The sequence below is a fragment of the Nelumbo nucifera genome, chromosome 8 (assembly GCF_055504915.1).
Source record: "Nelumbo nucifera cultivar China Antique chromosome 8, China Antique-T2T, whole genome shotgun sequence".
NCBI lineage: Eukaryota > Viridiplantae > Streptophyta > Magnoliopsida > Proteales > Nelumbonaceae > Nelumbo > Nelumbo nucifera.
The window spans coordinates 4,039,178-4,050,702 of record NC_142656.1 but is presented as its reverse complement, the minus strand read 5'-3'; the positions used below and the strand labels follow the sequence as shown (position 1 = coordinate 4,050,702).

Below are 11,525 nucleotides of genomic sequence, written 5' to 3'. Positions count from 1 at the left end.
TCGTCTATGTGTTCTTCTCGCCAAATATTTAAGAATAAGATAAGTGATAGTTTATGAATCACGAGAAATGATGCAATGTTTCCTTCTTTTCTGTCGCATTTTCACTATTCACACAAATAAGTCAAAAGTATTTCAGAAGTTATTTGGTGCAAAAACAATCGGAGCATCTGATTCTTCGACAGCCACCCTCCCTCCCTCCCTCTCTTTCTCTCTTCATTCCCCTTATTCTCTCTCTCCCATTCCTTCTCGTCCATGTTTCATTACCGACACTACAATAAGGATACAGTTTGTCAATTTCTAAGAATTGAAAGAGAGGGAAGGCATAGGATGAAATAGGGGATGAAATTTGAGGAATAGTGAAGGATAAATTCGACATTTCCTTTTCTTCCGTTAACACTTAATGGAAATGTCAATTGTTATAAAACTTAAGGGTACTTTAAGACAATATATAAACAATAAGGATAATGTTTGTCAATTTCGTGAACAATAGGGATTATTTAAGAGATTTGCCCTAAATCTTTTATGTGCAACAATCTATGGGTGGCAAACAATAGAGATGAGATAAAAAATAAAATATTCAAAAAACATAAAATATGTTATTAAGATTTTAGTATTTCTAATTAGGATTAAGTTGAGTGGTTATCTTAAAAGAAATAAGTGATAGTATCTGGTGGGGGCTATGCAACTATCATGCATCTAAACAAATCAATTTATGATATATCATATATATAACACGTATTTATATATGATATGTATTATAGAATTGGGTTCAAGTTGGGTTGGGTTGCCCGAGGGGTCAACCCTAACCCAACTCGAAGTAAAATCGGGTTTGTAAATTTCAACCCTAACCCTAACCCGACCTAAGTTGCAGGCTTACAAAAATGAATTTTCTGACATTTTTTTAGAGAACATTACTATACCTATTTTTTTGATACAAATTTGTGCTTTTGGTAATTTTGCTTTTTAACCAAAGTTTAAGGAATTGGAACATAGGTAGTTGGAGCATTAATGATGGGGCCCATGCTTTGCATCGATTTCAAACAAATAATATGAGTATAAAAATGTGAATCGTGTTTGTATCTATGAGCCGAAAAGAAGGTAATTATGTAGAGTATATATTTGCATTTGCATCGTAACTAAACATAGTCTATCCTAACAAGTTAGGATTAGTACATTATTATAGGGAGGGGTATCAATTGGACCAGATTTGGTCCAATCCGGTCTAGTATGAGTCACTTACAGATAGATCAGGTCAAATCCAATCCAATGATTATTTTGCAGTGGTCCAAATCAATGTATGGATCATATAATTTGTTCAAATTGATTTTAATTTAGATTGATTCCAATCCAAACCTAGTCCATTGATACTTATATTCTTATCTTTTACCAATGGACCAAATATTGGTTCAATATTAGTCTCATCCAATCCAATAAATACTTTGGATCATTAAGTCTAGACCGGTCCGCTTCAATATGTCTTATTGGTTTGTCCAACATGGCAACGTCTAAATTAGTTTTGATTTGGACGGGGTCCATTGGCATGTCTCCATTACAATTGAACAAAATAATTTACAAGCTGAGCCACTTAGGAATAAAGGTGCAACTTGGGCAAGCCTAGCATGAGCCCAAACTAACCCAGCCCAAAATTCTACACGAGTTTTTGGTCATCAGGTTGGGCTCGGGCCCAAGAAGTCAGGCTTTTTTATTCTCCAGGCTGGGCTTGGGACTATCTCTTAGGTAGCCCGAACCCAAGCTAACTATACACATACATACATACATACATACATACATACATACATACATACATACATACATACATACATACATAAATGCACATATACATATATAAATTTAGAGTGGGTTCATTGACCAAGCCCGAGCGTAACCCAAGTGCATCAAATTACAGTGCGGGTTGGGCTCAAATTGGAAAGACCAGGCTCAGTCCGAGGTTAGGCCTTAATCCCAAATTTTAGGGTCGGACCCTGGGTTGACCATAAACTTGGCATAACCTACCTGACTTGCACCCCTACTTAGGAATGGCAATGGGGTGAGCATGGTTGGGTCTTGCATACCTTGTCCCCAACCTTGAATTCAAATGCCCTGCCCTGAACCCCCATCAAGGGCTAGAAATCTACACCCCATCCCCATCCCTATGTGGAATGGAGATCCCCAAATTTACCCTGCCCTATCCCGACCATTCCTACTTGCATACTTGCCATTTTTTATATATTTTTAAAATATACCAAGAACCGTATTATATTATGCAATATAAATAGAATATATATTATCATATATTAATAATTATATATATAAATTATGTAATATGATATAGTTAGGGCAGAGTGGACAAATATCATCCCTACCCCATAAATGATCCCCAAAGTTTTTTGTTTCCCATAAACCCATCCCAAAACCCAGTCAATAGTCAAAAGACCTATCCCAACCAAGTCGGGGTGAGGCAAACCCCCACGAAAATGGTCAAATTGCCATCTTTGAAGTCACTAGACTTTGGGATATGCTATCCACAAGAATGCTACACACACCTACCAAGGCATTGCAGTTGTACAACATAAACATCTTTTATATTTGTACTAGCAGAGGAGGCCCTGCATTGTAGGGGCTTGCTCATAAACTATCAGGCTCGAGCTCGATTCAAATTAGAGACTTGAGCTCGAGCTCAAGCTCGGCTCAAGTCAAAATCTCGGAAGCTCAAGCTCGGCTACCTTTATTGCAGGTCTCTTAAACAGCTAAGGTTCCAAGCTGAGGTCTCCCTCAGCTACTGAAGTGCCGAGCTGGGGTTTCCCTAGTAGGCGAGGTGTTGAGATAAGGTCTCTCTTAGTTGACATGGTGTCGAGTTGAGGTTTCCCTCAATTGTCGAGGTGCTGAGCCGAGATCTCCCTTAGTGATTGAGGTGTCGAGCTGAGGTTTCCCTCAGTGGTCGAGGTGTCGTCTAGCTCGAGCTCAATTTGAATTAGAGACTCGAGCTTAAGCTCAGAAGTTCGAGCTCGGCTTGGCTTGAACTCGACTACCTTTGATTGCAGGTCCCCTAGCAGTCAAGATGCTGAGCTGAGGTCTCCCTTATTTGGAGAGATAGTGACATTCTTGTAATTTATAAGAAGAGAGAGAGAGAGAGAGAGAGAGAGAGAGAGAGAGATGGCTAGGAATGGCAACGAGGCAGGTTTGGGGTGGGGCACCCCCTCCCCGTCCCCGGTGGCGGGGCGGGTTCGGAGCTAGGCATCTACTCCCCGTCGAGTACGAGGATTCCCCAATTTTTCCCCACTCCAAAGCAACTACTTAAAAATTATCTATTTTATTGACATTTGCACATAATATATAGGAATTTGGGGGTATTTTAGGAATTGAACTATAATATTTTAGGGGTAATTCAAAAATAGAATTATGGGATCCTAGGATTTTAAGAATTTAGGGAAAAACTTAGAGATATTTTAAATATTAATATTAAACCTAGAGATATTTTACTAATTTACCTTCAGGTTTAGGGCGGGTTTGGGGAATTATATACAAAACTTGTCCTCGCCTGTCCCTGTTTAGGGTTAGGGAAAACCCGCCCCATTCGGGGCGGGCGAGGCGGGCGAGGCGGGCCCTACTTTTACAGGGGAAATTACCATCCCTAGAGATGGCGTTCTTATAATTTGTAAGAAAAGAGAGAGAGAGAGAGAGAGAGAGAGAGAGAGAGAGAGAGTAGGAGAGAGTGTGGCATTCTTGTAATTTGAAAGGAAAAAAAAGCAAGAGAGAGAGTTGGTAAGAGAGAGTGGCATTCTTGTAATTTGAATGAAAAAAAGTAAAAGAGAGAGAGAGTTGGTAGAGAGTGGCATTCTTGTAATTTCTATGAAAAAAGGCAAAAAATATTGTTAGATTCCATTTCCCTCATCCTTAGTAGGGGTGTCAATGGTATTCGAAAATCCGATTTCGAATTCAATATTCGACATAATCGAATCGAATTCGGATAATTCGAATATCTAATCGGTTGAATTCAGATATCCTATTCTTACCGAATAGTTAATTGGATTCGAATTTGAATTCGAATATGACCTGATTCGATTCAATAAATATCTGAATTCAATCGATTATTTAATTCTTATATATAATATATAAAATATTTTATATAATATATATAATAATGAAGTTATATAAATAATTTATATACTTTATATCAATAAAATATTTATTTTATATATTTATTAATTATCTAAAATAATTAATTAATCGAGTTCGAATCGAATCGGATATTCACATATTTAATCAAATTCGAATTCGGATATTAATTTTCAATATCTGTCGTCGGATATTAAATCGAATTCGGATATCAAATTTTCTAATCAAATTCGAATATTGCTTGATCCGATTCGAATTCGATCCGTTTACATCCCTAATCCTCAGGTCTTCTTAGATACACATTTCAGTTAAATATATTCATATTGATATTATCATTCATAGAAAAATATTCCTAATGCATAGATGTAGTGTCTTGTAATTAGTGTGGGTACCAATCTTGTGGATAACATATTCAAGTGCATGTTCAAACCTTCCCAATGCAGGCTCTCCATTTTGTATACTCAATGTTAGGCCTTATATATCGAACTATCCTATCACTACATGTCCCTTGCGAGGAATAAAGCTGCATCACTAAATACGGTTATAACAAAAGAATATATGAAATACCAACAGAGCCACCCCTCGGTTGACAATGAAATGTTAGGCTCACACTTTACGAGCCTTACTATAAATATATATGTGTTTGGAATTGTGGGCGCTTGTTCACTAAATGTTTATATTTGATTTATTTGCAAAACCGAAAAAATTAATAATGAATCTGTTTATTAACATTTAGGCACCATTAAGTGCCATTAGACACCACAATAACAAAATAATGAATAAATGTCTATCTGTTGGGGGAAGCACTAAAATGAAACTTCCCCTAATGGTAGGCGAGCACATAAATCAATGTTTTCTTTTGCAAGTTTCTATGCATACAAATCTAATTAATGAGGGAAATGTTGGCGTGGCGCCTATGTTGCAGAGTTTATTCAATAAATGCCCATGGTTCCAAACAATGCCTATAAAGCCTAGCTCATATATATAACAAAGAAGTGATGTCACAGGTAAATAAAATTTATCAAATCCATAGGGGATGGATAGGTTCACAAGGGGTGTGCGTGAGTGAGAGACTATATGAGGTAAGCTCTATGTTTCAGCAAAGCATTTGCCCATACTTATTCTAGAATATAAATTAGTTGTAAATTTGAAAACTAAAACATCACAACATTTCTTTAAAAAGAACAATTTATCCTTTTTTTTTGCTTCTCAAGCAAATCTCGCAAAATTTATGGACAAAAGATGGAACTCGATCCCAACTCACAAATACTCAAATTAATATTCAATTTCTGAATCGGTAGTATTTCTATAATGAGGTTTGGCAATAATAGGTTTGTGAAGATTTAGGTGGATTTGATTATGAAAGAGTTTTATTGAAAGGGTTGAGATTTTATGCTAACAAAACATGTTCCAACCCTCTACCAACTTGATCTAATACTGCACATCTCACCATGGGACTGAGACCCATCATAAAAGTGGGACCTGTTATGTATGAGATGTACAGTGTAAGATCATGTTGGTAGAGGGTTAGAACATGTTTTGATGGCAGGTGATCTAAACTTTAAAGAGGTAGGTATCTGCTACCAACATAACACTCTCAACACTATCCCAACAAGCCACTACAGTTGCTTATTGAGAATATCTCCCCGGTCATTCATAGAGAGATGTTTACGATGTCTTCCTATAATGGCTAGTTGGTACACTCTTGGGAGTGCTTGCTGGTAACAGATCTGAACTTGTGTAAAGCTGAATTATGGGATTTAAAGGGGAGATTTAATGAACTTGACATCACTTGCAAAGCCCCGTTCAAACAGCCTTTACAGCCTTGTATTGAAAATATTTTCATACTTCTATAGTTTATTTGATGGTGTGATATTCTCAATGTAAGATTACAAAAAGCTATTTGAACGGTCTGAACATGAACTTGCACTTAGTGAAGCCGATCCCAGGTTTAATACATTGGTGGGGCCTTGTGCACTTCGCTGCCTATTTTAAGAATTGGCATTGAACCGTATGAGGCGCCCATTGTTTACGTCCAAATACTACTATTTCAATGTTTTCAACCCTAATAACTATTATCAACGGAACCCCATTTATATTATCTTCCTGAAATGATAGAAAACAAACTCAAATTATATTTGTTATTATTATTATTTTTTTTTTATGGTGGTGGGGGTGCATTTTTCTATGGAGGACCTTGATTGAGGTAATCTTTGGCCATGCACAAATTTTATTCCCCTCTAGGTCTAGTCTTTTAGATTACTGTTTAAATAGATTAGAGCACATGGATGGATGGAGATGGACCATCTCTCTCTCTCCAATACAGAAAGAGACCCACTATTTATTTGGTAAACCACTTCTTCAGTTTTGATTAATTAATAAGGGAAAAATACTCAAAAACTTTTCCTATACTTTTTGGAATCAGCTAAAAGCTTCCCTTGCTTTTCAAAAACAGGCTCAAACATCCCTCTCCACTAAAAAAAAAAATAGAAATGTGCATTGACAATAAAAAAACCTCTTCCCATTGATTACAAATCCATTTCTACAAATACCCTTGTATAATAATAAGATCCAAACTCTAAACATAAATTTATCCTTATGGAAAACATTCTTTTTTTAATAGAAACCAATCTCCATCTCCATCTTTATGCTGGGTTTCTTTTTATTTTATTTATTAAAATTGATCTTCATTAATATCTTGCTTTGTAGTTTGTATGGATTCTTTAGATTTCCCCCAAATAGAATACTCTTCCAACTTCGAAAGCTAACAATACATTCCATACCCAATAAGCAATACAAGGGCATCTTGGTCTTTATATAAGCAAAATATGCAGTGATGGGATATATATATTTCTTTTAAATCACAAAAATTTCTAAAAGTAACAAAATGGCATTCTATTGGCCCATGTGATGAATATCTTAATTTAAGAGAGTCCTTACTAAGCAAAAGATGTATAAGAGGAATGGGTTTCATCCTCACAAAATCCGTCCTCACAGCCCTTACAGTCATGCATTGGGAATATCTCCCCATAACGAAAACATACAAATAAGAAGATATTCTCAATACATGGCTGTAAAAGACTGAGGAGGGATTTCCTGAGGGCAAAATACGAACTCCTATAACCGAGAGCCGAGAGGAAGTTTCAGCTGGTTTCAAAATGTACAAGGAAAGAAAGAATGATTTCATTTTCCCCATTGATAAGAGCAAAGGCAGAAAGCAACCAAAATTGTTAATTATTCTTAACTAAAACATTATTGTACGTTCTCAAGTAGCAGAATTAGTGATAAAATACTTTAAGATGAGAATAAACTTCTTAATTATCCACAACTCCACATTGATTGAAGTGGAATCAAATTGCACTTAAAGGAAACTTTTGGCGAGGTTGGGTTGGCCTTTTAGAGGGGATGGGCTTAAGGGGCCAAGAAAATGGGCCAGTGTCCACTATATCACAATATTATATAGAACCAATATAATAAAGAAAACAGAAAATAAAAAGAAAAACGGGTTCCTTTCTCTCTGGTTGTCGTTTTCAAAGCTGTTTCCCTGGCCCATATAGTTAGGAGTCTGGACTTCTGGAGTCCCACGTACCCAAGCCAAAGCAATGGAAGTTTCGTGGGGACTAGCCAAGGTTTCGTGTAATCGTTATAGAGATAACAAATCCGCCTCACAGTTTCCTTCTGTGCTGTGATTAACATTTTCTGGGCTTGGGTTGATGGTGATGCTTGCCACTAACAAAAGTAAGCTCACGAGTCACGACCCCCTTAAAATGTCTACCAAGTGTTTGTGTTGTGTTCTCTCTCACATGCAGGTCGTAGGCTCGTAGCTTGCCTTGGCTCTTGGCTTTTGCCTTCTGCTGATCGACGACGGTGAGCTTTTCGGCTAGGTCCAGTCCATTAACTCCACATGTTTAAATCAAACCATGGTTCAGTCAAGAAAAGTAAAACAGCCAGCTAATCAGAGGGAATCTGCCATGCGGATTTCAGGCCCAATCTTGAGGTGGAACTCAGAATTCTAACTTCGAATTACCTTAATTAAAGCTCAAAGGCACTCTTGGCGAGTGAAGATCGCATAGTGATTGGGATGGTTGAAAGAAGGCACTAATTTTTAATTTAAGTGCTTTTTAACCAAAAAAAAAAGTGCTTTTAACCCTCTCATCTCATCATTTCGTTGGACCCAGAACAAAAGGAAATTGATTAATCAGATCATTTCATTGATGGGACATTTCACCATTAAATTAGATTACAAATAACTGTTTTAATTAAGCTTAAGCCAGCCTTAAAGTAATTCTCTGGTGGACCAATAAAGAGGGCAGCTCTACGCCTCTACCATTTCCGGTTCAATCGTTCAGGAGACACCAAACGATCAATCCTCGCTTTTTTTTTTTGTACTTTGCGTCTTTACCTAGAGGGTTAAAACATTCAGCAGTGGTTTTAATTCAATTGATTTTGGTTTAGGAACAACAACTGTTTGTGGCCTGTGGGTATAACTTCAGAGACGTGTGTGTACCTTGAGAAGATAACTAATCATTACAACACTCGCTTGACAACTCTTTTAATATGTTTTATCTGCAATCAAGAAAGAATGCCAATTAATTGTACCACACGTTACACGGAAAAAACAATAAAGCAAAGGCGTGAAAAAAAGCTCATTTGTCCTCGGCTCCTCTCTCTTTCTCTAAGCGAGCGAGATATCTCTCCTTTCTTCTCTGTTCTGTCTCTCTGTGCGTCTCTGCTTCTGTCTGTCTGTCTCCCTTCTCTCTCTCTCATCAAAAGCAAAACCAAAAGCAAGAAAAAAAAGAGAAAAAACCAACCCCAAATCATGGAAGGAGATGCAGACACACCACCCTTTTGGCTACAAACTAGTACCACCATCAGCCGTAGCCACCGTCGTTCTTCTTCTCCTTTCTTTCTTAACTCTGCCGTGCTGATCGTCGTATTGCCTCTCGCCGCTCTCTTTCTCTTGCTCTTTGTCATTCCTTCCCTTTTCTCCTTCGTTTCTCAAGTTTTCCGACCTAACTTGGTCAAGAAGAGCTGGGACTCACTTAATCTCCTGCTCGTTCTTTTCGCCATCATCTGTGGGATTCTCAGCAGGAGGAACTACGAGTCCTCCGGCAGCACTGATGATGAATATACCAATGTTGCCAGCAGCAGCACCTCCCAGGTGGTCGACAAATCGCATCCATCCTCAACCCCACGTCCCTGGTTCGAGTATCACGACCGCAGCTTCTACAATCCCATGACATCCTCCACCGATTCCACCAGGGTCGGACGCTTGAGGAGGAGCAGCAGCTCCTACCCGGATCTTAGGCTAGAATCCTCGTGGGTTTCCGGGAGCGATGACAGGTTGCGATTCTACGACGACATCGAGGTCGATACTTATCGGTCGCAATCGGGCTCTGTTCGACGACGACATATACGTGAATTCCAGGGGGAAGATCCCGAACTGAAGACGATCCAAGTGGATACTTTTGTGGCTCGTCCTTCACCTAATGAATTGTCTTCATCGCGGCCACCTCCTCCTTCTCCGCCTCCAAGGTCATCGACACCTGCACCACCTCCTCCTCCACCTCCGCCACCGGCAATTAAACAGAAAATCAAGCGACCCTCTCGAAATATTGAACGTAAACAAAAAGCACAAGAGCTCGATGATAGTGTACCAGAAGTCACGAAAATCCATTCACCACAGCCACAGGCTCAAACACCGCCGCCGCCACCTCCCCCTCCTCCACCCCCACCGCGACGGGAATCGCAACAATCGGAACAGAAGAGTAGCAAAAGCGAAAAGAGGAGAAGCAGTGGAGCGAAAGACATAGCAACTACATTGGCCTCGCTATACCATCAAAGGAAGAAGAAGAAGAAACAGAAGAACAAGGATAGTTACGGTTACGATAGTTCCCTTCACTCTCCACCATCTTTGCATTCAGGAACGCAACCATCAGCTCCGCCGCCGCCTCCACCACCACCACCACCACCTCCTGCCTCCCTCTTTCATAGCTTATTCTCTCACAAAAAGGTTAGCAAGAGTAAACGGATTCACTCAGTGTCATCGCTACCACCACCACCTCCACCACCCCCGCCGCCACCCGCCTCATCATCACGTTCATCGAAACGGACGACCAAGATTGCGCCTCCACCAGCGCCACCTGCACCAAAAATTCCGGACGATTCTTCCCGGCAGAGAAAACCGACCGTATCCGGCCGACCTCCATTACCAGCAAAGATGAGCAGCTTCTACGATGGAGAGGATAACTTGAACAGTGGTGGGCAGTCTCCATTAATTCCAATACCACCACCCCCACCCCCACCTCCATTTCGAATGCCAGACCTGAAATTTGTAGTTCGTGGTGACTACGTCAGAATACGGAGTAGAACCAGTTCTCGTGACAGCTCGCCTGACATGGATTTCATGGATCTCTCATCAAGGAAGGAACCGACACTTATGCAAGCCATGATGAACGGCGAAGATATGGTCGGATCGGCATTCTGTCCAAGCCCAGAGGTGGGTGGATCACCATTCTGTCCGAGTCCAGACGTTAACACCAAAGCTGATACCTTCATTGCTAGATTCCGGGCCGGATTGAGGCTGGAGAAGATGAAGTCCATCAGGGAGAAAACCGAGATGGGTATCTCGGCAACCGCCCAAGGCCCCGCTTCCAGTCAGATTTGAAAATTTTGTTTCACTATTTTTTTTAAGGTTTTACTGATCTAGTTTGTTCTTTACAAGACACATTTTCTTTCTTTCTTTTTTTTTTGTTAATACTCTGAACTCTCTGAAGATGGAAGAAGAAGATATTTAGACAATTAGATTTAGAAAGCTTTGGGCTCTGATTGTGTTTTTTCTCCAATTAGAGTTCCTATTCTGTTTCCTCTTTTTTTTTTTTTTTTTTTCTTGTTTTGTTCTTGTATAAGTTGCGAGTTTGGAGGCTTTTAGCCTATGAATTGCAATTACTGCTGGTTGATTACTATTGGGAAGAGACCATTTTTTTTTCTTTTTTGTTTGGGTGATATTTGTCATTCAAATATAAACAGATAATGTATGTAACAAACATGGAATGACACCAAAAGCAGTTGTTTATAATTTTCTGTAGTTGCTTTTGCGCGCGCACGAGAGTCTTGTCGATGGGTCGAGTCAATTATGGGCCGAGCAATTGGAGGTTTAATCGTGGGCCTGTTATAGAGTGTGGGTTGGGATCAGGGCTCCCTCTTTCCTTAACAGGTTGGTGCATGTCTCTCTACTCCTAACTGGTCAAGACCCAATTCATTGACAGGTCATGGCAAGGGTTTTTTAAAATCCAAAAACCAAGATGAAATTAAATCAATTTTTTTTTTCAAACACAAAAAATCAAATAATAAGGATAAGTTATTTTTATACCTCAACCATTACAAGCAAAATATGTCGCTCAAAATTT

The 11,525-nt window shown here is 39.2% G+C and overlaps 1 protein-coding gene across 1 annotated transcript; it reads left to right on the top strand.

The window, feature by feature from the left end:
• The first annotated feature begins 8,935 nt into the window (after window positions 1-8,935).
• Window positions 8,936-10,783, top strand: LOC104600636 (uncharacterized). The gene has a single exon (XM_010263698.2). The coding sequence runs from the start codon at window positions 8,936-8,938 to the stop codon at window positions 10,781-10,783; it is 1,848 nt and encodes a 615-aa protein (XP_010262000.1).
• Window positions 10,784-11,525: the final 742 nt, after the last annotated feature.

Bases quoted from the DNA above. Each gene is read 5' to 3' on its own strand.
- LOC104600636 (XM_010263698.2), top strand. From the start codon at position 8,936: ATGGAAGGAGATGCAGACACACCACCCTTTTGGCTACAAACTAGTACC.